Source organism: Phaenicophaeus curvirostris, chromosome 20 (assembly GCF_032191515.1).
Source record: "Phaenicophaeus curvirostris isolate KB17595 chromosome 20, BPBGC_Pcur_1.0, whole genome shotgun sequence".
In the NCBI taxonomy this organism is placed as follows: domain Eukaryota; kingdom Metazoa; phylum Chordata; class Aves; order Cuculiformes; family Cuculidae; genus Phaenicophaeus; species Phaenicophaeus curvirostris.
The window spans coordinates 9,002,971-9,028,877 of record NC_091411.1 but is presented as its reverse complement, the minus strand read 5'-3'; the positions used below and the strand labels follow the sequence as shown (position 1 = coordinate 9,028,877).

General features: G+C 49.5%; 5 protein-coding genes and 4 non-coding genes across 10 annotated transcripts; 3 read left to right on the top strand and 6 right to left on the bottom strand.

Annotated features, from left to right (window-relative positions):
* Window positions 1–903: 903 nt before the first annotated feature.
* SURF2 (surfeit 2) lies at window positions 904–3,744 on the bottom strand. Its single transcript, XM_069873411.1, has 6 exons — window positions 3,594–3,744; window positions 3,208–3,362; window positions 2,705–2,808; window positions 2,092–2,283; window positions 1,477–1,628; window positions 904–1,035 (listed from the first exon to the last, which is right to left on the bottom strand). The coding sequence occupies exons 1-6, from the start codon at window positions 3,741–3,743 to the stop codon at window positions 952–954; spliced, it is 837 nt and encodes a 278-aa protein (XP_069729512.1). The 5' UTR covers window position 3,744; the 3' UTR covers window positions 904–951.
* A 129-nt stretch (window positions 3,745–3,873) lies between these two features.
* Window positions 3,874–9,211, top strand: SURF1 (SURF1 cytochrome c oxidase assembly factor). The gene is made up of 9 exons (XM_069873410.1): window positions 3,874–3,997; window positions 5,164–5,245; window positions 5,359–5,486; window positions 5,698–5,780; window positions 6,314–6,505; window positions 6,800–6,872; window positions 7,364–7,526; window positions 7,865–7,946; window positions 8,199–9,211. The coding sequence occupies exons 1-9, from the start codon at window positions 3,956–3,958 to the stop codon at window positions 8,263–8,265; spliced, it is 912 nt and encodes a 303-aa protein (XP_069729511.1). The 5' UTR covers window positions 3,874–3,955; the 3' UTR covers window positions 8,266–9,211.
* Window positions 9,212–9,314: 103 nt separating this feature from the next.
* On the bottom strand, window positions 9,315–13,594 carry RPL7A (ribosomal protein L7a). The gene is made up of 8 exons (XM_069873413.1): window positions 13,467–13,594; window positions 12,871–12,991; window positions 11,987–12,136; window positions 11,295–11,435; window positions 10,870–10,949; window positions 10,401–10,531; window positions 9,914–9,983; window positions 9,315–9,483 (listed from the first exon to the last, which is right to left on the bottom strand). Exons 1-8 carry the CDS (start codon window positions 13,467–13,469, stop codon window positions 9,379–9,381), a joined length of 801 nt encoding a protein of 266 aa, XP_069729514.1. The 5' UTR covers window positions 13,470–13,594; the 3' UTR covers window positions 9,315–9,378.
* Window positions 10,605–10,677, bottom strand: LOC138729452 (small nucleolar RNA SNORD36). The gene has a single exon (XR_011338889.1). It is a non-coding gene; the product is annotated as a small nucleolar RNA SNORD36 (small nucleolar RNA).
* On the bottom strand, window positions 11,104–11,180 carry LOC138729458 (small nucleolar RNA SNORD36). Its single transcript, XR_011338895.1, has one exon. It is a non-coding gene; the product is annotated as a small nucleolar RNA SNORD36 (small nucleolar RNA).
* Window positions 11,506–11,573, bottom strand: LOC138729460 (small nucleolar RNA SNORD24). The gene has a single exon (XR_011338897.1). It is a non-coding gene; the product is annotated as a small nucleolar RNA SNORD24 (small nucleolar RNA).
* LOC138729459 (small nucleolar RNA SNORD24) lies at window positions 12,205–12,274 on the bottom strand. Its single transcript, XR_011338896.1, has one exon. It is a non-coding gene; the product is annotated as a small nucleolar RNA SNORD24 (small nucleolar RNA).
* Window positions 13,589–19,816, top strand: MED22 (mediator complex subunit 22). 2 transcript variants are annotated; one of them, XM_069873415.1, is made up of 4 exons: window positions 13,589–13,750; window positions 14,364–14,444; window positions 14,784–14,992; window positions 18,488–19,816. In XM_069873415.1, exons 1-4 carry the CDS (start codon window positions 13,628–13,630, stop codon window positions 18,678–18,680), a joined length of 606 nt encoding a protein of 201 aa, XP_069729516.1. In that variant the 5' UTR covers window positions 13,589–13,627; the 3' UTR covers window positions 18,681–19,816. The 2 variants fall into 2 exon arrangements, with proteins under 2 accessions (XP_069729516.1, XP_069729515.1); XM_069873414.1 differs by having other exon boundaries at window positions 18,482–19,816.
* Window positions 19,817–21,628: 1,812 nt separating this feature from the next.
* Window positions 21,629–25,412, top strand: SURF6 (surfeit 6). Its single transcript, XM_069873380.1, has 4 exons — window positions 21,629–21,788; window positions 23,192–23,407; window positions 24,032–24,123; window positions 24,576–25,412. The coding sequence occupies exons 1-4, from the start codon at window positions 21,695–21,697 to the stop codon at window positions 25,245–25,247; spliced, it is 1,074 nt and encodes a 357-aa protein (XP_069729481.1). The 5' UTR covers window positions 21,629–21,694; the 3' UTR covers window positions 25,248–25,412.
* The last annotated feature ends 495 nt before the right edge of the window (window positions 25,413–25,907 follow it).

Here is a 25,907-nt window from a genome sequence, read left to right as displayed (position 1 = left end):
TAGCAGAACAAACTTGTCCTTTCAGTTACAGATATGCAGCACAGGAAGCTTTTGCTCAGTTTCCCTGCAGGTCCTAGAACAGTTTTAGACTCCATCAAGGCAGCCATTCTCAGATAGCTTAACGGCTGTTGGCATTGGGTGTTTATAAATGGGATGATGGAAAACTAAATAGCCCTGAAGTTGGCTTTCTAAACTTCTTTATGTCCTTCTAAGGAGCTGGATCACAGACTAGTCTAAAATGTTGATTGGTTTCCTCTGAAAATCAAGTCCCCTTTCCAACTAAAGACCCCACAAAAGGAGCAGATCCTGCCCCTTGCAGCAGAAAGGTTTCAGTACCACAGGGGCACAGTTGGGAAGAGGCCACTCTAACCTATTTTGAGGCAGTGCAATATGCAGACTTACTAACTGTGAGTCCTGAAGCAGAAGATTCTGGTTTCCTGCATACACTGCTGTATTCGTGCATTGCCCCAAAATACAGGGATGTCTCCTGTGGCTGAGAAGCTCTCCCAAGCAGGACGTCAGCTCTCACTTGGCTCAGCAAAGTGTTCTGGAATTCATTCTGAATATATTTTTGCTTTCTATGTGGAAAAGGAAATAAGTATAAATTCTCATTTTATGCTGTATTTTGTACCTTAGTTGTGTTTGAAAATGTTTTGATTTTTGGAAACAATCAAAATAAAACAATGGCATCTTTGTATCCACTCGGGGTGTGTGACTGCTACCTGGGAACGCTGGTTAGGGCTCTCGAGGGTGCTGCAGATCCTCTGTCTGGGAAGAGGTCTGGCAGAGCCCCTCATTCCCAGGGGGGTAGGAGAATACTACTGACTGCCACCCTGCTCCTCCCCTCCCCAGCTGGAACAGTTCACTGGACTGGGCAAACCTTCAGCCAGCCTTGGGCATCCTCTGGAACTGTCAGACAACAGGCTCCAGGCCACACATTTATCATAAAATTTATTTGCCGTTGACTGCTTTCTTGAAGTTCTTGGGTTTTCGATGATGACTCTTGAATTTCTTCTTTAAAGGCCCTGACTGTTTCTGTAAAGAAAAAAAAATGTTAATTGGCTTATTCAACATCCAGCCCTGCCCAAGAAAGCCTGAAGAGAAACTGAGCACGGTCTTTCATCCCCAGAGGCAGAATAAGCGCAGCCCTGGTCTCAGAAGTCTCCCTGCCCTATCCTGCAGGTCCCTGACTCTGACAGACATTGGTTTCATCACATACGAACAGTGACGTCCTCTCCAAAGAAACAAGCTAGAACTTCAATCTTTGCTACAACCACTTTGCTACAGTCAGAGAAGAGAGGATAAATGTTTCCTAGCAGCAGTTTGCAGTGCCGGAGGTGATTCAATTGCTGGCACATGGGAAAAGTCTACTCTCCCAAACACCTGCTGGTTCTCCGACAGGAACAGATCGGATACCTACAGGATGGGATCCCAATTCTGTGCTCCCCTGCTGCTGCATGCGGCAGCAACTCCTACCTTTCCCCTTTTGTTGCCGACTGCTCTGCTGCCATCCATTCTTCCACCATCACCATTCAGCTTGGCCCCGTCATCCTCACTGTCTGTTGCAAAGTCATCGCTGCCCACCGTGGTTTGTGGAGCCGCTGGGTTTTTTTCTGGGAAGAGTGTAGCTGGAATACAAAGATTTAGCTCAGATTCAGTTCCCGGTGCACACAGGCTCTGCCTCCCCCGACTTTGTTTGGAGGTGATTTGCTGTGCTGCTCTGTGGTGTAACTCCTCTGCTCTCTGGCAGCGAGGCAGCATCTCCAGGTGTACGGCACAACACCCTGACCAACTTTGAGACACAAGGGCTTACTGAGAAACAAGGAAAGCAGAGATACCCGAAGCAGCAAATCCCAGCGGATCCTGTAACCCTCCCCTCACACTTTACGTGATCCAACTCGGCTTATTACACAGTGATAACCGCTATATCTTACTCAGCTATGTCAAGGTTTTCCAAAACCCAAGAGCTCCAACCGGATAGAAGTCACATCCTGCAGCACACAAGCAGCAGGGAGCAGCATAAAGAAGCCAAGAGAAAGTCAGCCAAAAAATTCCCTTCAGGACACAGATGATAGCAACACTCTTACTCACATGGGTACAGGTCACTCATGCTGTCATCGGTCTCCTCTCCATTCTCATCGCTGGACTTCGGCTCCCAGAATTCCTCTTCTGTGTACGCCTGCCTGCTCCCGTTCATTTGGTCATCAGGGTGCTGAGTCCGCTGCTTCTTCTGCCGCAGGCAGGCAGGGATGAACTCCACTCCTTCCCGCTGGCATTCTTCATCTAACAATGCGAGGGGACAGGCAACACTTAGCACATTAAACACAACTCAAAAGTACATCATGCTCCAACTCCAGTAGGCCTTCACCTAATTTACAGGAATACTATGGACCATGAATGATGGGAAAGCCAATCACCAGGGAGACTGGGCAGGATGTGTGAACCACACTCACGGGGGAAGTTTTAGAACCACTCCCGTAAGTCATAGAATCATAGAAATCCGGATGTTCCAAAGTGTTTGCTAGAGGCCTGTTGCTTCCTGCACCTGGGATCTTCCTTCCTAGCTGGGGAGCAGACAGAGCAACAGCAGCGCACTGCTGTCAATCTAAAGAAAACAGATCCCCCTCCTTCAAGCAGAGCTACAGGAATCTCAGCAGCTCAGGAGAAAAGTTTGTCTGGTTATATCTCCAGAAGAGATACTTACATGTTTTTAGGGCCTTCTGGTAGCGCTTCCCTTGGACATGACGCAGCACGTGCTCTGGGAACTTGTTGATGTGTCTGAGCGTGAGCTTGCAAAACAGCTGGTGTCTGACAGAGAAAGAGAGAAAGAAAAAAAGAGACAAAGAGATAAGGAGACAGCAAAGGCATTTAAGTACTCTACTACTTAATAACTTTTCATTTACAAGCCCTGTGTTCAAAGTTGATGAGTACTTTATCAAGACTTTCCCAGGCTCCCAAAATGCATAAAAAATTAAGAACTTAGAATGGTTTGGGTTGGAAGGGTCCTTAGAGCCCATCCAGTTCCACCCCACGGGCAGGGACACCTCCCACTGGATCAGGTTGCTTCAAGCTCCATCCAACCTGGCCTTGAACAGCTCCAGGGATGGAGCAGCCACAACTTCTCTGGGCAAGCCTGGTAAAGCTCGACCACTTTATATCTGAGACTGAACACTGTGAAGCGTAACGTGCCAAAGAAAGAATACGTACAAATTCTTTGTGCTGGGCACTATATGGGGCTCAAACTCGCCGTAGTCAAACTCCCTGGCTGTCTTTATCAACCGCTGATACTTCTTGCCGTTAGTGTAAGCCTGCAGCTCCGACAGCCGACACGGCATCTCGTGGCCTGTCAGCCTGCACCTCACCTGGGGGAAGAGGATGCCCGGTCAGGGAAGGATTGTCCCAGAGCTGGGAGGGCACAAGAGACCTCGAGCCTTCAGTCTCATCCTTCCTCCGGCTTCCACCGTAGGAGAAAGCCCTCAGGGCCGGGGAAGCCCATCGGCCGGGGCGCACCCCCACACCCACCCCTCACAAACCCCGCAGGGAGGCGGCCCCAGACCCCTTCAAAGCCTCCCCCCGGCCCTCCCCAGCTCCACCTTGCGCGACTCCGCGAGGCAGAGGAGCGGGTGCTGCTGCAGGAAGAGCCGCTCCTCCTCGGGCACCTCAGCCGTAGCCACGCCGCCGCCAGGCCCCGCCGCCGCCATTGAAACGACACTCTCCCACTTCCGGTGCCGGTCTGGCACCATAGAGAGGGGCGGATAGAGAGGGACCGAAGGGTCCGCCCGCGCACCATAGAGAGAGGCTGGCCTGCCTGTGTACCATAGAGAAGTGTGGCTAGAGAGGAGCAGGCGGGTCCGCCGGCGCACCATAGAGAGAGGCCGGCCGGCCTGTGTACTATCGAAAGGGGCAGCTAGAGAGGACTCGCCCGCTCTGCCGTCCTGGCCGGGGCGGCGCTGCCATGGCGACCGGGAAGCTGCTGCGTGCGGGGCTGCGGGGCCGGGTGAGGCCGAGGGGAGCGGGGGGGCCTCGGAGCCGGCTGGGGTCTATCCCCCACGCCGTGCCGGGCGCCGGTGGCTGAAAGGAAGTGGATCTGCCCTGGTGCCGCTCCAGCGCGGCGGGGAGGGGAAGGAGGGAGGGCAGGGGCTGGGCTGGTGCTGATTTTGAGAACAAATTAAGGTGGTGTGTATGACAGGGAGACCCGAGAGCAGCCTCCAGTGCTGAAAGGGGCTGCAGGAAAGCTGAGGAGGAGCTGTTGATCAAAGAATCATAGAATAACCAGGTTGGAAGAGACCCACCGGATCATCGAGTCCAACCATTCCCATCAAACACTAAACCATGCCCCTCAGCACCTCGTCCACCCGTGCCTTAAACCCCTCCAGGGAAGGTGACTCAACCCCCTCCCTGGGCAGCCTCTGCCAGTGCCCAACGACCCTTTCGGTGGAACATTTTTTCCTAATGTCCAGCCTGAACCTCCCCTGGTGGAGCTTGAGGCCATTCCCTCTCGTCCTGTCCCCTGTCACTTGGGAGAAGAGCCCAGCTCCCTCCTCTCCACAACCTCCTTTCAGGTAGTTGGAGAGAGCAATGAGGTCTCCCCTCAGCCTCCTCTTCTCCAGGCTAAACACCCCCAGCTCTCTCAGCCGCTCCTCATAAGACCTGCAGGGGTAGGACAAAGGGAACGGTTTGCTGCTGAAAGAGGGGAGATTGAGATGAGATCTTGGGGAAGAATTGTTCTCCTGTGAGGGTGGGGAGGCCCTGGCCCAGGTTGCCCAGGGAAGCTGTGGCTGCCCCATCCCTGGAGGGGTTCAAGGCCAGGTTGGATGGGGCTTGGAGCAACCTGATCCAGTGGGAGGTGTCCCTGCCCATGGCAGGGGGTGGAACTGGATGGGTTTTAAGGTCCTTTCTGACCCAAACCACTCCCTGCTTCCATGTTAACATGGATGGAAAGGGAAACATCATCTGCTGTGCTACAGTCAGCTCTGTAACTGGAATTCGAATTCTTTTTTGTTATAACCTAATCCATGGTGTTTCTCAAGCAGCTGCTTAGATGAGACTTTAATAAATGGGTAAACAAAATTCCATGCAATCATTGAGACAACCGATATCATCCAGATACAGATTTTACAAAGCAGAGACACTACAAAGGATCGTTTTTTTTCTTTCAAGCAGGTATTGCATTGCTTGATCAGAAGAACGTTTTTTGGATATCCCCTGACTAAAGCAGGTTCTGGTCCAGCCCAGCAGACAAAAGGTAAGGAAAGATTTGTTTGAGTTTCTGCCCTATTTCAACCAAGAGTGATGTTTCCTGCACGAATCTGGTATCTCTCCTGTACAAATCCTATTCCTCATGCTGTTTTTCTCCAGGTGTTTGTTTGAGGTTCTGCAGACCACGAAGTTCTGCAGCAGCTGCTGACACATCTGGAGAAGACACCTTACTCAAATGGGGCCTTTTCCTGGTCCCTCTGACGACGTTCTGTCTTGGCACATGGCAGGTACAAATGAATACTTCATTTTTTCAAGAGATGAGTACTTGAGGACTGTCAGGTTCTCCCATCTCTAGCTGTTTAATCTAGTTCAAATCACAGATAGGGTAGAGATTTGCTGTTAATTGTCGTTTTGTTTTCCAAGTGTCCATTTGCGAGTCGTTAAAGGAGAGGTTTAAGGCTTGCTGGTGTTATTACTTTTGTGGTTTTGTACTTTCAGGTTCAGCGACGAAAGTGGAAACTAGATTTGATTGCACAACTGGCATCAAGAATTACATCAGAACCCATCCCTCTGACTTTAGAGTAAGGAAGCAGAGATAGTTTGTTGTCTACAGAACACTGCAGTGTGCTGGGGATATAGATGTGGTCCTAACTAAATGGCATGAAAATGCAGGAATGTGATGGGAATCAGGATGTGCAAACAAATTAGAAGAAAGACATCCTGTTAACTTTCCTGTTAATTTTCTTGGTTTTAGTAAAAGGAGAATGTGGTATGTGGTTCATGCCATGCATAATCCTCAGCTGGGCTGAGACAGAAATGCTCCCTCTTGGCTGGGTGCATGTGCAGTGTTATCTGCCAACTCTACCTGGCACTGGGTTACAGATAACACAGAAAAGAACCACTCTGAATGCTCACGATCATCTCTATCTGATTCGCTGTGACAATAACAAAATAATAAGCCAGCTGCTCACTCCATGAGGTGTTTGTCCTCTGTTTCTGTTTGCCAGCTGGCCCTGGAGTGAACCTTGAAGGGAGATGAAAATCCCACAATTTGATTTCCTAATGTGATTCTCCTGTCACAGCCACAATTTTGGTTTTGTCCTGTTCCATGCAGCCCGATGGAATTGAAGGAACTGGAGTACAGACCAGTAAAGGTTCGAGGACGTTTCGACCACACCAAGGAGCTCTATATTTTGCCACGGTCACTTGTGGACCCCGAGCGAGAAGCCAGAGAAGCTGGGCGGCTGACTTCCCACCCAGAAAACGGAGCAAATGTCATTACACCTTTCTACTGCACAGATCTGGGGTGAGTTAATTAAGGTCATGGTTCATGTGAGCAATTTGCTGCTGTTCTGAAAAGCTGAGTCATGGTGGTTTGTTTATGTAAATCACTCCTCCTCCCTTAAAAGGCGTCTCTCATCATCTGGTCACTGAGGGATCGATGCTAAATTGTATTTAAATTCCCCTGTAATATGCACTCAGATGACAAAAAAAAGCAGCAACAAACATGGGGTGCTTCTCTCTTTGGTACTGCTTTCTAGGTAGCAGCAAGAATAAATTGCCTTTTGCTCATGAGCCACACCTTTTTCTGTAACTTCAGGGTCACGATTTTAGTCAACCGAGGATTTGTGCCCAAAAAGAAACTGAAACCAGAGACCAGGCTGAAGGGACAGGTAAGGGGGATAAAGAGAGTGTTTTGCATCGCTGCCTGCCCTGTGATTACCCAGAGGCACTGCTGACAGACCAAGAAAGGCAGCAGCTGTGTTCAGCAGCATGGGAAGTTAATAAAAATTCTCATTGTACCTTCCATAGAAGATAAACCTTCCCCCTTTTTATTAATAATGTTTTTTATAAATAAGGATGCCTTTTCCCAACTGTGTTGCCCCCCAACCACTTGATGTATAATCAGACCCTGCAAGCGCTGCGTATTTCTACCAGGACCTGGTATGTAAGGGTGTAAAATGAACCCTAGAATGGTTTGGGTTGGAAGGAACCTTAAATATCACCTGGTTCCAGCCCCCTGCCAGGGGCAGGGACACCTCTCACCGGATCAGGGTGCTCAAAGCCCCATCGAACCTGGCCTTGAACACCTCCAGGGATGGGGAAGCCACAACTTCTCTGGGAAACCTAGGCTGCCTTTTTTCTCCTCCGCTTTCCTCTCCAGATCGAAGATGAAGTTGAGCTCACTGGGGTGGTGAGGCTATCAGAAACCCGGAAACCTTTTGTGCCTGAAAATAACATTGAGAAAAACCGCTGGCACTACCGTGACCTGGAGGCTATGGCAAAGGTGACCGGCGCTGAGCCAGTCTTCATTGATGCCGACTTCAGTAAGTCACAGCAGAACCCAGCCCCACATCCTGTTTACATCTGGCTCCCCAACTTTATTTCCCCTGGGAAGGTAGTGCACCTCACTTTTCTTTGTGTGCTCTAATAGGTTTGCTCTTTTGAAGGCAATAGGCAGCAGCAGCACTAAGGAACTCGAGAGATCCTCAAGAGATGCAGGTGGTCGATGCCTTGATCACAACCAGGGCCTTGCTATAGGGCCATGCCACTGCCTGGGGAGGAGATCCACAGGACTTCCTACCTTCATCCCTTTTCCCCCAGCAAGGGCAGCACTACACAGAGCAGACTAAAGACTAACTCATGTGCTCTGTTGTTCCTATAGGAAGCACAGTCCCAGGGGGCCCCATCGGAGGCCAGACCAGAGTGAGCCTGAGGAACGAGCACATGCAGTACATAGTCACCTGGTAAGTGCCCTGCCTCTGTCCTACGGGCCTTCAGGGTGGTTTTTAGAGATAAAGCTTTGAACTGTGTTCTGTTGAAAGCAAGGGAGTGATTTTTCCCTGGCATTCTTGCTCTTTTATAAGTTTCTGAGACTAGATGCACTCTTAAGCTAAAAAAGCCTGGTCTTTTAACTGGAGTACCACTTGAAAGGTGATTTAAATTAACTTTTAGTGCACTGCCTCTGCAGAACTGTGTGCTTTTGCTTCCTTTAATAGGTATGGCTTGTGTGCTGCAACTTCATTCCTGTGGTACAGAAAATTCATACAAAAAATGCCTCTGTGAGGTGAAGGGCTCATGGCTTCACTTCTGTTCTGCTTGGCAGAACACTGATCAGTCCCAAGTGCCTGAACCACTGAGTTTCAGGGAAGCATGAAGTGAACTTGTGCCACTAGCAACCTGCAGCTAAGACTGAGCACCTGATGCAGACTCCCAGGCTCATACCAGTGATTTGGCTGCAGCTTGGAAGCACTGAACTGCACTACTTGAAGCAGCAGCTGAGACTTCAAGCAAAGCTGACGTACGCCCAATCTCAAGGCTGCATTTTTATATCATGGTTGGTTGTAAATAGCAAAGTTTTAACTTCTCCACTGCTGTATTTCCCAAGAGATGGCAAATTTTGTGAATCAAGTTTCTTTGTACTGAGTACTCACTCCTGTACAGCAGCTGCAGAGTAAATAAAGAGGACTTGCAGGTGCTTGCCCCATCACTGGCATTGTGCATCCCAACAGGACAGAACTGAACTCAAGGTTACTGCAGATCAAGCTCAGCTGGCTCTGGCAGCCTGTGCCTTTGCAAAAAGCATCAAGGCTGGCAAAACCAAGCAGCAGCTACTGCAGCTGGAGCCTCATCAAGCCCAGTAGCCTCCACAAGGCCAAGTCAGCAGTCAGAACAGAAACACAAGTGCTAGATTCTTCTCCCATGTCAGCCTGGCCTCACCAACCATTCTGGCCCTAGAAGAGACATTACAGAGCTCCCAGTGGGAGGTCTCTGTCTGGTTAGCCTGGTAAAGCATTGTAACACTCCACATAACCCAGATGGTAACTAAATACTAATGAAGACAATATAGAGCAATCACCAACAGAGAGATAGTTGCATAAGCAGGCTAGGCCTAAAGACTGAGCTAGACGAGCCTGTTCAGCTGTATGATCACACAGTATGAGATGGGACTGTGTTCAGGGAGAAATTACAATTCAAGACTAATAAAGGGCAGCTGTTCCAGGTAAAGTCATCACCTGCTCTACACAGCTCCTTCTGTACAGTGCCATTTGATCATTTGATGTAAGGCAACATCAACGTGCTACCATCTGGAGCACTTCCATTGAGAGACCACGGAAACTGGATCTGGGGTTTATTCTTTTTTATGTACACAAAACACGGTAGCAATCCAGTACATCTTTAGCCCAGCTTAGTTGCCAGTTCTTTAGCCTTTGCTTTTTCAAGCTTTGCAATGCGAGCCACTGATTTTGGACCCAAGACATTACCGCCCCAGTGACGACGGATCTGCAAAGAAATGAGAACAGGTTAGATGCCTCATACAATCTCTCACTGTGTCAGTCAGCTTGTTCAATTCCACTCCTTTCTGTTCTGCAGCAGCACAGATAGTTTAAAATCCTTCCCCATTGGTGCTGTGTTCAGACACAAGATAGCTTCTGGACTGGGGGATGGAGCTGAGCCCAGCGGAAGCTGCTGCTCCCTCTACAACCCTAACCCTGCAATAGCTCCATTTACTTGTAACGTAGTGACAGGGTTCACATTTTACCCCATCCTCAGGTAACAAATCTGGATACATCATAAGCAGATCTGGGTACAAGACCCCCAACAGGCTTCAAGCTGATGTCACTGTGTCTGAAATTATTCGTGTTCCACTGTGAAGCTTTTGGGGTTGTTAACACTATGTAAGAGACAAGGCTAGCAGCACACAGAATCTTACCTCATCGTATCTGTCATTGTAGTTGGTCTTGACAGCCTCCACCAGCTTTGCAAGGGCTCCCTTATCCTCCCTGTTGGCAACAGGTTTAGTTCCTTTAGAGCCTCATTGTAGTTTTTCCATAAATCTTATGCCTCCATTTTCAGGCCAAGCACAGGCATCATTTACCAAGGGTTAACCATTCAAACCATCAGTGCTTTACAAACTAGCACTGCTCAGATTGTTAACAGTTCCATCTACACATTTTAGAGGAAATACCTTATTAGTATCTTATTAAGCCAAAGTAATCTGCATCTTCAGGATCTGACAAAGCTTTTAATACAGAAGGACCATACTACCCATAGATATCTACAGAGGTAGTATTTTATCAAATGTTATTACTTTAAACTAGAGAGACCCAAGTTTCCCATCCATCTGCCCTACAGTCTGTGCTTATGGGCAGTTTGCTTTCTCTACTGCAGCAAATCAAGCCAGCACACACAATACTTACGGGTTCACCTGGGTGAAAGCCACAGAGGTGCAAGTTTTCCTGTGGACCAGCCGCCCCAGCCTGGCTTTGCCCTTGATGATGCAGTATGGCACTCCCATCTTGCGGCACAGCGCTGGCAGGAAGACCACCAGCTGAAAAGAAAGGGAGCATGCTGCGTAACTGAGGGAGAACATCATCTTCTTCGAACCAGCCTGGGCTGTGGCGATTGCTCAGTGTTAAAAAGCTCGTTTTGCTCTTCACTGTTGATTCAGGTGAAGAAATTCATACATCATTGCAAGGGCCAAGCCTCACTGTAACACCAGGACAACTACAAATACACATAAGCATTCTGGTCATGGTAAATATTTATTTATGGATTCTCTTTTCACACCATAAATTTGTCCCAGAATGCATCTCTCCCCAACTCTGGTTCCAGCCTCAGTGTAAGTTACACAAGGAGCCTGGAAAGCATACCAGCAACTACACTTACCTCAATGGGGTCCACATCGTGGGCAATAACCACAAGCTGAGCTTTCTTGTTCTCTACCAGAGTTGTGACAGTGTTAATACCTGAAAAACAAGTTATAGGTAAGCTTTGATTCCAGTCAATCGGGATGCCTTCTCATACAGCCAGATCAGATTCCATAGCACAGCTTTATTACGGAAGTTAGGAAAACTTTTCACATGCTCAGTGGCACAGAAGATATTCCGTGGACAATTTGCTAAAGCTCAGGGTTAAAAAGCTCGTCTATTTTGCTCTTCATTTTGAGCTCAGGTGAAGAAATTCATACATCATTGCAATAGCTTGTCCAATCCCATATGGCTGATGCAGAGCACCAACTCTTCTCATCAGTTTTCTCTCTAACAAAGCATCACACTCTGAACACAAGCAGTCCAGGCCACGTACAAAGTTACCTGCTCGGAGGACTGGTGGCCGCTTAGTTGGAGCATCTCCCTTTCCTGCAGCTTTCTGCTCAGCACGAGCCAGGAGCCTCTGCTTCTTCTCTTGCTTACTTTCCGGCCTGTATTTGTGGGCCAGCTTCAGAAGCTGTGTAGCTGAAAGAGAACATCTACTAGTGAGTTGCATGACCTGAAAACCTAAGCATTACTTTTTAATGTACTGAAGTGCATCAGCGATCTTGGTGGTTGTCATCAAAGTTAGTATCAAAGACGACAAAGTTAACATCATTTGCACATGGCAGCATGCCTCCAGAGCCTGTATCTAGCTCTGCTAGTAAGGACATCTCCTTCAACACTTGGATGAGGACCTCCATAGCAGTTACGGCTAAAGATGATGCACTTTCTCCTTTAAAGCAATCAACTTGTTTGGCCATCTCTGTGAGGGAGTTATTCTACACAGGTGTCAAGTTTCCTGCACAGACGCTATCACCTGCAAGAAAAGATTAATTGTTCACAGGAGACCCTGAAGACCCTTGTTCATCAGTTTCCACATCAGTCTGCAGTCCCTATTAAAGGCTCCCTAAATGCTTGCAAAAGTACTCTCCAGCTAACCTTTGCTACATCTGATTTTTTGTTTCCTTCCTCTTCTCTGAGGTGTATCCCACCAAGGACCCAAGTCAAGAGAATTTTATGGGGCACATCCTTACCTGTCTGGCGGTCCAGAGCCTGGGTGAACTGGTTAATGGCAGGAGGCACCTTCAGGCGTTTATAAAGAATGGATCTCTGGCGCTGCAGCCTGATATAGCGCGGCCATTTCACGAAACGTGTGAGATCACGCTTCGGCTGGATATCCTGTCCTGAAAATACAAACTTCAACTCAGAACTGTTTCAAAACCACACAGCAACAGCACAGAGCAGGCAGATGTGCATCAGTGATCTTGGTGGTGACATGTCAGCACTGCAGCTCAGATAGCAAACATTTCACATCATATGCACATCGTACAACAACAAAAAGCCTGGACTGATAACCACACCACATACAAAAGGGCAAAGATTCCAGCACAAAATATAAATATGCTTACAGGAAAGCTGAGGAGGGGTTCTTTATCAGGGAGTACGGGGACAGGATAGGGGGAAGGGTTTTTAGCCGAAAGAGGGGAGATTTACATAATATCTTAGGAAGAAATGTTTTCCTGTGTGGGTGGTGAGGCACTGGATCAGGTTGGCCAAAGAAGTCGTGGCTGCCCCATCCCTGGAGGTGTTCAAGGCCAGTCTGGATTGAGCTTGGAGCAACTAAGTGGAATCCAGTCCCTGCCCATGGCAGGGATGGGCTTTTAAGTCCCTTCCACCCCAAACTATTCTGTGATTCTGTAAAGAATCTTTGTAACATAAGGAATTCAGCCAATTTCCCACAGCCATCTTCACATAGCTAACAAAGGACAGTCTTTAACTGCAGCGAGCAAGGCCACTGCCTTCATCATTCTCTCCACTCTACAGCTTTATTACAATCAATAGGTCTATTTATAATTTATGCATCTGCCTGTAAAACAAACATCTCTCAAGCAAGTAACCCCAATATCCATTTACTCACCAATGCCAAAGTTCTTGGGCCTCTTCTCAAAGAGGGGATTGACCACCTTCTTGGCCTCCTGCTTCTTGACTACCGCAGGGGCCGGGGCCACCTTCTTGCCCTTGGCCTTCTTTCCTTTCGGCTGCAAGGAAGACAAGACATTCTTCCTTCGTTTGCCTCCAACACTCGCGTGCTTAAAAAAACCTCTCAGTCCTCCCTAGGAATGCCTTTCCCCGGGCATCCCACCCGCTTGGCAGCCTCCCAAAGAGAAAACCCTGCGGTGGGATTTGGTGCTCCTGGTGCTCGCTAGCCAAGAAGCAGCTGATACTCCACCACCGCGAGCACCGAGCCAGCCCTACAGCCGGTCACAGGGCCCCGGGCCCGGCCCCACGCCACGAGCATCGCCGCGGCCCGGCGAGGCTGCGCGGCCTCCAGGCCCAGCCCCAGCCCCCCTCGTATGGGCGCCGCTCACCGCAAAGCGCACCCGGACCGCCCCCCTCCGCCGCCTCCGCAGCTCTCGAGCACCGGCGCGGCTCTCCCTGCCGGGCCGCGGGGTCAAACGGAGGCGGATGGCGGCGGATAACCCCGGCCCCCCCACCCCCGCCACAGCCGCTCACCATCTTGGACCAAGGAAGAGAGAGGCGGCGCGGTGCATGCCGGGAGATTTCTAGGGGGCGCGAAGTCTCGCGAGAGCACGGCGGCGGCGGGAAGTCTCGCGAGAAGAACGGTGGCGCCGCGAAGTCTCGCGAGAACACGGCAGTGGGGAAGAGCGGCAGCCATGGCGCAGCAGCGGGTGCTGCCGCAGAGCAAGGAGACCCTGCTGCAGTCCTACAACAAGCGCCTCAAGGACGATGTCAAGTCTATCATGGACAACTTCACCGAGATCATCAAGACGGCCAAGGTGAGGCTTGGGCTGTAGTGAGTCCTGAGGGGAGGGGGAGGCTGCGCCCGTGGTGGCTCCCGGGCTCCTGAGGGGAGAGGGGGGGCCCTGAGGGAGTGGCGGCGGCTGTCAGGGGGAGGCCCTGAGGGGGTGAGGGGGGTTGTGAGCGAGGAATAGGGGCCCTCTTGGGAGAGGGGGTGGCTGTGAGGAGGGGGGGGGAGCCTGAGGGGAAAGGGGGTAATTGTGAGGGGGGAGCAGGGGCGGCCCTGGTGGGAGCAGGGGACTGAGGGAGTAGTGAGGCCCTGAGCGAGGACGAGGTGGCTGTGAGGGAGGAGCAGGGGACCTTTCTCTTGCATCCCCCTGAGGAGCTTTCCTTCCCCAGGGTAGGCAGTGGTCAGTTCTCCCTGGCTTCTCCTTGCCTCTGCCCTGCAGGCTGAAGTGGTGTTGCTGACATGAGAGAAATGCAGAAGCAGCCAGGGAGAGTATTGGAGATGATCTGTGTGTGGTGTAAGGTCCAGAGGCCACCCCAGGGATTCTAGCTGTGGACTGAACTGAAATGAGATGCTGTACAATGTCGTAATTACGTGTCAGGATTTTAGTGTGTAGAGGTGTTTATCTGTGCTTTTGTTTTTAGATTGAGGATGAAACTCAAGTCTCTCGAGCAACCCAGGGTGAACAAGATAACTATGAGATGCATGTCAGAGCTGCAAACATTGTGAGTAGCACCCTGCTGTTCAGATCAGTGGGCAGCACATCCTTCAGATGCTGTTGGGTCCGTTATTTCATATTTCTTTATAACTCTCATGAGGACTGCTGCTAGAAGAATAACTTGATACTTGGGGTGGTTATTGGGTAGATTTCCTTCTCTAGGGAAGGGCTGGGTAGCCTGGATAATCAGCTGCAGGCTTCTGTTTGAATTTTCATGTAATGATGGAATTTAAAATTTATATGAGGCTTGAGCTGAAGGACCAGCTTGGGAGGTCTTGTTTTAGAATCGGAGCAAAGCATTGTTTTGATAGACTATAAGCTGTGTGATTTTTCTCCCTGCTGCAAGGTCCGAGCTGGCGAGTCCCTGATGAAACTTGTGTCTGACCTGAAGCAGTTCTTGATCCTCAATGATTTCCCCTCTGTGAATGAAGCTATCAACCAGCGTAACCAGCAGCTGAAGAGCTTGCAGGAGGAATGTGACAAGAAGCTGATTGCACTACGGGATGAGATCTCCATTGACCTGTACGAGCTAGAAGAAGAATATTACTCTTCCAGGTACAAATAAGGCAGTGGACTTCTGCGTTATGGCTCCAGCCTTTTTGGGGTAGTTAGTCCAGACAAACAGTCCTTAGAGTACAGGTCTTGAGAATGTTCCCAACAAAATTTCACTCCTATTTTTAGTTAGGTTAAACTCTTTCTGCAAATAAAGGAACTGCCTTTTCCCTGTAGATTTTATACAGGGCATAGATGTAGTGAAAGGGGTGTTCACAGCATCCAAGGTGCCTGCTTTGGTTGGATAGATTTGACAGGTAACTTGCTTAGGGCTTCTTTGTAGTCATTGTAAAAGGAGATAAATTTCTTCCGGGCTGCAGGCTTCTGTCTGAGTAACCCTCTGGAGGAGCCTTTCCTTAGAGAGGCTTGCTGAGCTGGGTCAGATGAGATCACCCCATCTTTGCGGTGAGTCCTCTTACAAGTGACCTGTTTACACAGTGCCTTTTCCCTCGCAGTCCGCTGCCCTGGCTGCCTGGAGTCCTGCTTGGGTCGGCGTTTGAAAGGAGCGAAAAAAAAGACGTGCTCAGTTTCATTGGATCATGAAATAGTTTGCTAGGAATTTCTATGGAAGACTTCTTACTGATTTGTTTGTGAGATTTTTAATATTTTTAAAAAACTCTTAGGAAACAGACTTTGGAGAACTCAGACACTTTATGTTTTATATTTTATTCTTTCTTATGCACTCCAGCACTTCTTGTGGATGATGCAGTAAATGAAAGCAGGAGAAAACAGTTAAGAACCTGATTATTTTGGCTGCACTGTCCAAGCTAGATGAAGTCAGTGCAATAATGCTATGATTTCTAAACAGAAACTTAACTTTTCAAAAACTTATCTAAAATTTTAGTGACCAGGTTTTCTATTTTTGCATTTCCCTTCTGTCTAAGAATGCTGAATGTCTATAACTCCACCTAAGGTAACTAAAACTCTAGTTGCTCAATATCCTTGGAAGTTAGGCCATTATTTATGTATTTTAAGAGTAAAAATATATTGATATGGCATAGCTTAGGCACTGTTATGACATTGGAAGAAAACAAGGTACAAGTTTAGAGGAGTTTTTCAAACTTGACTCATTTTATTGGGAGGTGGTAAGGAGTTCTAGAAACAGCTCAGAAATGGAGAGTGATGGTCGCAAACCTGAGCACCAGTCCAGGCCTGAACAGGTCTGGGGTGCAACCACTCTACAGGCTGCATACAGCATAGCCATGAGTCCAGAGTGATGTCGTGGGGGATGATAGTGCCTCACGTGTGACAGGCGTGTTTCCCTGACACTGCCAGACTGCCACCACTGTGTGTCAGTAGCTTTAACTTTTGGGATGAGGGGTTCTGACCATGCTGGCATGGTTTGTTCCCCTGCCTGGCACCACATGCCCTGTAAAGCAGCCTTCCTAATAGGACTGACATCTAAGCACAGATATTGGCATACACCAAACAGATTTGACTTCATGCTCTTGTAAGAGTGGTCACAAGGTGAAGAAACTTGGCGACTCTGCAGAGCTGTGATCCCTCCACTGAAGCCTCATATCATGTAGCACTTAGTCATTTGCTTTTAGCACTTGTTGCCTTCCTGTGCTCTTTCCTGTCTTTTTCTGCACCAAAGAAATTGTGTGTGTGTAAATATAGGAACAGCGATTTATTCAAAGTCCTTTTATAATTAGAGTACTAAGATATTTTTAATGAAACCTTATTGTCTTGTGTGGGGAATAAGGGTTTCTGTTACGTCAAGTCACAGAGTGATAATCGTGTTTAAATGGCTGTAAATGCAATAGCTGGCTTGCCTGCAAACAGACTTTCTGGGCTGTACCATGAGCCCAGCTGGGGTTGCCTCATTGCATTGTCTGTTAATGTCTCATGGAGCTCAGTCCCACAGAATTTATAAAGAGATGTGTAGTCCCATGAGGGCAGGACGTGGGTTCCACCCAACCATCCTGCCAGACTGCCCTCACGTGCTCCCGTTTCCCCGAAGGTCACTGGTTAGTTTATTTTAGGCCATCCTTCCGAAGCAGGTGGTAGAAAAGCAAGCTTAGACTTTTTGAACTGGCAGCAGGACAAGCAGTTAACACTTCTGACAGATAAGATTTTTCTTAGTAACTCACCTGCCTAGATGTGATGGAGGCTGTGGCCAGGTTTGCCCTGGAAACCATGGCCTGAGGTCCTAGATGGGAAAGGACTCACAGCTTTGGTTCTGTCCTCAGAGGTCTTTGCTGATTTAACCCAGCTTCACTGCGTGTTGGGGACTGTAGGGAAGGGTGATGTTGCAAGCAATTTTACAAAGGCCCCAGATATAAAGCCTGTATCCACTGCCATCTTGCTTCTATGGCAAAACCAGCCAGAAAAGAGCTCAAAAGCAGATGCTTGCAACGAGTGCTTTGTGTGCTTCTTCCCCAAAGCAGTAACTCGGAGTCCAGTCCATCTTGCCTTATCTCACCCTAAACCCCGGACCTGTGTTTACGTTTCCTTGCTCCCTCCTGTGAGATAACAGGAGCTGTCTTGAGTGTGGAGTTAGATCTCAACATGTTTCATGTTTGTGCAATTTGAAGTGTCTCCTATTGCTAAACTTTCTTTTTCACAAAGCATTTATTCAAGTCCTTACATTACAAATGTAAATAAAGCTGCAACAACAAAATCACTTGACCCATTGGGTTTGTTTTACTCTGAATGCAAGCTTCTTTCTGCTCTAGCACTCACTTTGTCTTGGGTGTCTCTTGTGTGTGCAGCTCCTTCCTATCTTTGTAATTAGTTTTGGGTTTGTTCCAGTTTCTTCATCATTTTTCTTTTTAGTTTTGCCCCTTCTGCACTGTGCTTGCCTTGGATCACAGGCAAGAATTAGCCAGTGGTGGAAAAGCATTGCTTTCCCCACTGCTAGTTCACCCGGCGGACAAATCCAGCAAGCTGCTTGTGGAACAGCTCAGCTCTGCTGGAAGCAGTAGAGTCTGTCAGGGCTTTATAGTCAGGCTGGGGAGCCTTGGTAGAAGACTCAGACCTTCCATGGAACGCTTTGTTGGAAGGACAAGGGTGCAAATAGGTTTCTTTATCATGCTAGGGACAGGCCCTAAAACAGTTGTGCTGGCTTTTCTGCTGAACTTAAATTTAGATTTCTATTTTTTCCTTAATGTTGGTTGTGAGCTAACTCCAAGTAAAGTAATTTTGGATGAGGTCCTTGCCTCGCTCAGAGCAGTGGAAGTCCCATATTTGGGGTGCCAGGATTTCAGCTCAGGCCTTTCCAGGGACTTGCAGTGTCTGAAACAGAATTGAGCCTTTGTTTCTGTTTGTAGCAATAGTTTTATCCCTGAGGTTTAAGGCCAGTCCTTTGGGTTGCCTTAGGGAAGGCCAGGTCACAAGGCTTGTGATGAGTTTGTGAACGCAGACCTTGCATCCACTGACTTTTTTTGCCATTTTCTTAATGCTTTGCTTCTGTCTTGCTCCCCCCACCCCTCCCCTCTTCTCTCACTGCCCCTGCTGTCTCTCCTCACTGGGGCTGTTTGTTCTGGAAAGCTACAGTCTGTGTGACAGCAATGATCTTCCACTGTGCGAAGCCTACTGGAGACAAGACTTTGCCACGCTGTCCCCCGAAAGCCTCTCCGTGCCTCTGGCCGCTGCCGCAGCAGAGCAGAGTGTTGCTGCCTCCCAGAGCTCAACCCCATCGCACCCCCACGTGAATGGGCATGGGGCAGGCCCCACAGAGCACTCCTGAAGAGGACCTTCTGCCGAACATGCTCTGCTGTTGAAAGTCTTCCACCTGCTGTACTGAGCAAGCATCTCTTCCTGTCAGGAGAAGGCACTGGAGCTGCGTTTGCAGGTTTCTGCTCCCTGGACAGCCACAGTGCTTTCTCCACCCCTGCAACATTGCCAGGAACGTTCCTCTCCCCTAAGAGAATGTAATACGTAAATACTGAGTTGATTGCTCTAAGAAGTTAGAGTTAGGTTTGCTTTTACATGATAGTTATATGTAGAGTTTGTTAGAAATCCAGTTTGTTTCCATGTGAATTCCAGTAAGTACAGGCCAGTGTTTGTTTGGGATAAACTTGAGGCAAATGTAGCAGTGAGTGTTTGGGGTTTTACCCTTTTTCCCAAGGCTATTGGCACTCTGGCTGCTTTAAATTTCTCTCAGGATAGAATCTGGCAGCGTCCGTTCTACTTCACCAGAGTAAGAATCCTGTAGTATTGTCTCCCTGCAGTCTTTGCTGTCAGAGCCCTTCAGAGGCTTGGACATCCTGCTCACAGTCATTCAGGAGGAGGCTCTGGGGAGACCTGTGCCAAAGAGCAGCGTTCCCTCTTTTGACAAGGTCAGTCAGACAGGAATCAAGCTGAGGTGTTGATGATGCTGCGTGCTCCAGGCCAGAGATCAAAGCAGCAACATGCGTTAGAGAGCCTGATTCCTTTTCCGTTGTTTACAAAGAAACTTTCTACCTGTAGAGCCTGAGCTACTGGGGAGCTGGCATTTACGCTGGCTCATGGTTTTGTCTTAACAAACCTTTAGATGACTGGGGTATATTGAGCTGTCAGGGGAATGTGGTGACTCGCAGTTCCCTTCCAAAGCAGCTTTGGTGCTCTGTCTACAGGTGCTCAGGGCTCGTCTCCTGCCCTTTATTTTCCCAGCTGTTCTGTGTCAATGTGAGCAGCACAGCTGGAAGAGGGGTGGCAGGACTGGAACGTGATGGGGGCAGCACGGTGTTGTGGGTGCCGCGCCCCCACGCTGAGCTTCCCCTCTGTTCTGCTGTGACGTCTCATTCAGTAAGATGTGAATTTCACTCTAATTTTTGTTTTATTTTCCTTCCATTCCATTTATTTTTGTAATTAGGTGGTTTAATAAAACTAACTCTTTTCTATGATCAAAGGTGTATGTTTTCAGCTGTGAGGCTCTCCAGAAATACAGCAATGTGGAATATGACGATGCCGAGGCTGAGTGTGCAGCAGGGCGAGTGTCCCCAGTTTGGTGAGCCCTGCTCCATGCCGCTGTTGCTGGTGGGAGGTCGAATCCCTCCCCTTGTGCCTCACAACCCACTGTTAGCCCCCTGTATCTCAAAAACTGCTGTTACCACCCCCCATATGCCAAAAAATGCTCTTGCCATTACCACCCCTGTACCCCAAAAATGCCACCATTACCATTACCTCCCCCTGTACTCCCAAAACCACCATTATTGTTGCCTCCCCCTGTACCCCAAAACTCGCTGTTACCGTTATCCCCCCTTGCACCATTATTGTTATCTCCCCCTATCCCCCAAAACTGCCGTTACGTCCTGTACCCCAAAAACCTCACCATTACCATTATCTCCCCCATACCCCAAAAACCACTGTTACCCACCCCCTGTACCACAAAAGCCACCGTTACCATTACCTGCCAGCTGCAAAGACTAGGACAGAGTCTTGCATCAATATGATCGGACGTTATTTCTGGTTGGTTAATAATTACAAAGTTTGAGCTATTATTATTTTGTCAAGCAAGAGCGCATATAATATTTATCACAAGATAGTCCATCTTGGGCAAGCCTTCTTTCACCAGGCAAGTGATTCTTGTGGAAGCCTCTTGTAGCAATAAACTGCAGACTTGCTCAAGCTTTCCACTTGTCTGCAACTCATGGGTGGAGGAGCTTTTCATAATTTCCTCCTTTCAAGGCGTTCTCAACCAAGAAGGTCTCTACAATGACCACCCCCATTCCCCAAAAGCCATTGTTACCCTTACCCCTCGTTCCCCTCCACAAATACCATTACCTCCTCCTGGACCCCAAAACCACCGTTACCCCAAACCCCAAAAAACCGCTGTTATCTTTACCCCTATACCCCCAAAACTGTTACTGTTACCTTCCCCCCATACCCCACAACCTGCTGTTACCTCCTCGCTGCCCCCCAAAACCTGCCTCCATACCCAATACCCGCCGCTACCGTTACAGCCCTGAACCCCAAAACCTGCTGGTACCCTTCCATCCCCAAAACCACTGTTACCATTGTGGCCCCTGTACTCCAAAACCCGCCATTACTGTTACCCCCGTACCCCAAAACCCGCCGTTTCCTCCCTCCATACCCAATACCCACCACTGCCCTTGCCCCTGTACCCCAAAACCACTGTTACCGTTGACCCCCGTACCCCAAAACCCGCCGTTACTGTTACCCCCATACCCCAAAACCCACTGTTTCCTCACTCCATACCCCATACCCGCCACTACCCTTGCCCCGTACCCCAAAACCACTGTTACCGTTGCCCCTGTACCCCAAAACCTGCCTTTACTGTTACCCCCGTACCCCAAAACCTGCCTTTACTGTTACCCCGTAATCCAAAACCCGCCGTTACTGTTACCCCGTAATCCAAAACCCGCCGTTTCCTCCCTCCATACCCCATACCCGCCACTGCCCTTGCCCCGTACCCCAAAACCACTGTTACCGTTGCCCCGTACCCCAAAACCCGCCGTTACTGTTACCCCCGTACCCCCAAACCCGCTGTTTCCTTCCTCCATACCCAATACCCACCACTGCCCTTGCCCCCGTACCCCAAAACCACTGTTACCGTTGACCCCCGTACCCCAAAACCCGCCGTTTCCTCGCTCCATATCCCATATCCGTCGCTGCCGTTGGCCCCTCCCCGTACCCCAAAACCCGCGCTCCACGTGGCCGCGGCCCGTTCCCGCCACGTGACGTCACTTCCTGCCGGCGCCGCCGCGCGTGGCGGAAGCGGAAGCGCTCCCGGTGCCGGGTCTGAGGGAGCGTGGAGCCATGGCCGCCCTGGCCGCCCAGGACTCCTACCTGCAGGGGCTGGCGAGGAGGGTGTGCGCGCAGCCCGGCCCCGAGCCGCGCAAGAGGAAACTCGGTAACGGAGCCGAGCGGGTGCTGGGCCCCGGGCCGCCACCGCGCCGGGGTTAAAGGAAAAACGGGCTGTCTTGTAACGTGGTTGCGGCCCCCGTACTCTGCGCTGCTGAGGCCGCACCTCGAGTCCTGGGTTCGGTGTGGCGCCTCTCGCTATAAAAAGGACGTGGAGGGGCTGGAGCGTGTCCGGAGGAGGGAACAGAACTGGGGAAGGGGCTGCAGAAAAAGCCCTGTAAGAGGTGGCTGAGGGAACTGGGGTTGTTTAGCACAGTGAAAAGGAGGCTGAGTGGAGACCTCATCGCTCTCTACAAGGAGGGTGTAGTGAGGTGGGTGCTGGGCTCTTCTCCCAGTAGCAAGTGGTAGGATGAGAGAAAACGGCCTCAAGTTGTGTCGGGAGCGCACAGCAGGGCGCCTCTCCAGGTGCAGCTTCTGCCTGGTGGCCTGCGTGTCCTGCTCCTGTTTGGGTGCCCACCCCGCTCCGTGGGGAGGTGGGTGCTGATGGGGGAGCAGGACCCGTGGGTGAGGGGTCTGGAGCACAAGTCTTACCAGGAGCCACTGAGGGAGCTGGAGCTCTTTAGCCTGGAAAAAAAGGAGGCTGAGGGGAGACCTCACGGCTCTCTGCAGGTCGCTGAACGGACAGTTTAGTGAGGTGGGTGCCGGTCTCTCCTCCCAAATAACAAGTGATAAGATGAGAGGAAGTGGCCTCAAGTTGCGTCAGGGTTACTTCACTGAAAGGGTTTTCAAGCAGTGGCAGAAGCTGCCCAGGGAAGGGGCAGAGTCGCCATCCCTGGAGGTATTTAAAAGACGTGGAGATGTGGTGCTTAGGGGCATGGTGGTTTTGTGTTGGATTTGGCAGTGTCAGGTTTACAGTTGGACTCAATCATCTTAATGGTCTTTTCCAGCTGTGGCTGTTGGTCTCTTCCCCCAGCTAAAAAGTGTTAGGAAGAAAGGAAATGGCCTCATGTTGCACCAGAGGAAGATTAGATTAGATATCAGGAAAAATTTCTTCACCGAAAGGTTTCTCAGACACTGATACAGCTGCCCAGAGCAGTGGTGGAGTCCCCATCCCTAGAGGAGTTTGAAAGATGGGTAGAACAAGGTGCTCAGGGATACGGTTTAGTAGTGAACAGGTAGAGTGGGACTCGGTGGCCTTAAAGATCTTTCCCAACCAAATGAATCTATGTGGGCCTTCTGAGTGCTTCTGTACACATGGTGGTTGGGAGAGCTAGCATTTTACTGAAGTGTGTGAGCACGTTTGGTCTCTTCAAATACACCTTAAACTGTGTGAATTTTGAAGGATTAGCTGTGCCATTGCAATGCTGGAATTTAGTCCTCATTATTAACTGAACATTATGAAGAGGGAATATAGCATTGTTCTGGTTTGCATAATTTGCTTTTGCCCTCTAGTGTCCAAGCCAGGCCAGCCCGAGGATACCGCTGGGCAGCTCAAGAAAAAGAGGAGGAAGAAACCCAGGAAGCCAGCTGAGAAGACAAATACTCCTTCAGTCAAACAGGCTGGCTCTAATGCCAATAAACCTTCACCAGGACAGAAAGCAGCTGCTCAAGCCAGCAAATCATCTCCCCAGGGCGTCACCCAGGGTAGCAATGAAAGTTTGGGTACAGGTAAGAACATAAGTATTGCCAGGGTCTGGTTAAAGTCACCTGAGCTGAGATTGCTGCTTCTCAGCTGCCTCACACATGTGCGGTTTGGGAAGCTAAAGAAGCGAAGCTGAATTAAAAATGTCTTTGCTTATTCCATGTGTCCTGAAAGCTTTTGCATGTGTACAGACATCATTAGCATCGCCGTGGGGCAGCTTTCTGGAAACGAATGTTTGGTCTGGATCACAGGCTTTTTGCGTACTTGAGTTGCTTCTGGGTATGATTGCGTGGATGGAATCTGTCACACCTGGCTGGCTTTCCATTGGGAATCTGAAAAGCCTAATCACAGGGAAAATACATACATCCTTGGTGTCTTTGTTTCCACTAGCTTGGTAATTCTGGCTTGTTAGGCACAGTGGGTTGTGCCAGGCTTCTCTGGCGAGCAGTGTTGAGTGGTAATGTGGATGGAAAAGGGGGAATTCTGAAGAAACCAATGCAAGAGAAGCTCCTGGTTTCTTTAGATTTTCTTTTTTTTTTTTTTTTCCACAGCATATCAGAAGCTCTTGAAGCTGTTCCTGTAGCTGTAGAAAGTTCTTTTTACCTAGTGCACTCTTTTGAGTGTTTTTATTTTCTTCCTCTCATTTTCAGGGAGCAAAAGAGAACTGGGTTCCCCTTCTTTTGCTGCAATCAATCTCTTGCGTCAGAGACTACATGAGAAGATTCAAAGGGCTTCTGGACAGGTATGAGAACCCCTAACGTGCATCCATGTGTGTGTTTGTGCAGTGTAAATTCTCTCTCTAGCTTCCCAGGGGATGTATGGACAGGGCTGTGATCTTACATGGCTCAGGGGTTGAGCTCATACCATGTCCTGAGGAAGTGCCTCTAGGAATTGCAGTGAGCTCTGTGGTCTGGAAAAATATGAGGAAAGGTAGGGCCTGGCTTAAAATCCACCTCAAGGGATTTTAGGGAAAAAGGAAAGCACTAAGAGCCTGAAAGGGAATGGAGTTAAGTGAGCAAAGGGTTGTAAATGCCTTCCCTGTGTTCAGTGTCTCTAACAGCCAAGCCCATAGGTGCCCATTACAAGTTTTGTACTTCTTAGGCGAAGCTTGATGCCAGGAACTTGAGGACATCCCAATTTGAATTCTACTTTATCCCTTTAAGGCTCCCAATTCATGTGCATCCTTCTCCTTAGGGTGATGCCAAAGAACTGCCCCCTGCAGTCCTAGAGAAGAGGCAGCGGAGGAAGTATGAGAGAGAGAGAAAGAAGCGCCGAAGGAAGGAGCTGAAGATGAAGGCAAAAATGGCGAAGAAAGAAACTGAGGAGGTACCGGTAGAGCCAGAAACCAAAAAGGAGGAGAGCCCAGCTGAGATTGTCTTTAACAAGGTCAAAGTCCATGAGGATAATGAGTTGAGCAAGATTCAGAAGAAGAAAGAGAAGAGGAAAGCAGTGAAAGGCAATATCACTCCTCTGACTGGCAAAAACTACAAGCAGCTGCTGAGCAGGCTGGAGACCAGGAAGAATAAGCTGGAGGAGCTCAAGGATAAAGACCAGAAGAAGGCTCAGGAGCTGGAGAATAAGATGAAATGGACAAATGTTCTCTATAAGGCAGAAGGTGTGAAGATCCGTGACAATGAGGAGCGGCTGAAGGAAGCGCTGAAGCGTAAGGAGAAGCGGAAAGCACAGCGCAAAAAGCAGTGGGAGCAGCGGACAGAAAAAGTGGTGGAAAGGATGCAACAGCGGCAGGAGAAGCGCCGCAAGAACATTCAGAAGAAGAAGAAGGACAGGATAGAGAAGAAGAAAGCCAGGGCCCGGAAGAAAGGCCGTGTTCTGCCGGAGGACTTGAGGAAAGCGGGATTGAAGTGAGGGTGAGGGGCTGGTCCCTGCTGCCTGGGGATGGCGGCTCTGGTGTGGGTGGAAGACGCTGCCGCTGTGCCGGGGGAGGCAGCGCCTGGCGAAAGTGGCCAGTGGGGTGGTGGTTGCCATGGCTCCCGACTTGATGTTGTATCTTTGTTAATTAAATTTTCTATCCCGAAGGAGCAGCTTCTGGTTGATTTATTGCAATAGCAGTCATTGTTTCTCTGATGGAGAGTGTGTGTTGATGTGCCCTGAGCCATGGCCTGTGCCCTACCCGCCACGGTTGCTACCGTGGCAACCAAGCCCTGTTGACATCAGCCTCTCAAGGGGTGGAGCCTCTCAAGGGGTGGAGCCTCCACGGGACAGGCCGAGGCTCTGCCCCGCCTCCCAATGCTGCCGTGGCAACGTGGTTCTACAAAGGAATACTCCCCTCAGAAGAAAAATTTCTAGCTGGAATGTTTAATCTCCCAGCGTCCCAGAGCTTTTAAACCGCGGTTCTTCTAGAGGTTGACTGTGCTGGGCTTCGTTTTGGTGAGGAACGCTGCAAAAAGAGCTTGGAAGATGAGGTAAAAAAAAGAGAAAATGGTGAAATCGCAATGAGTTGAGTTGGTGCGGTGTTTGCTGGCTGCTATGTGTCACCTGAACTAGAGGGCAAATACAACCTTTCTG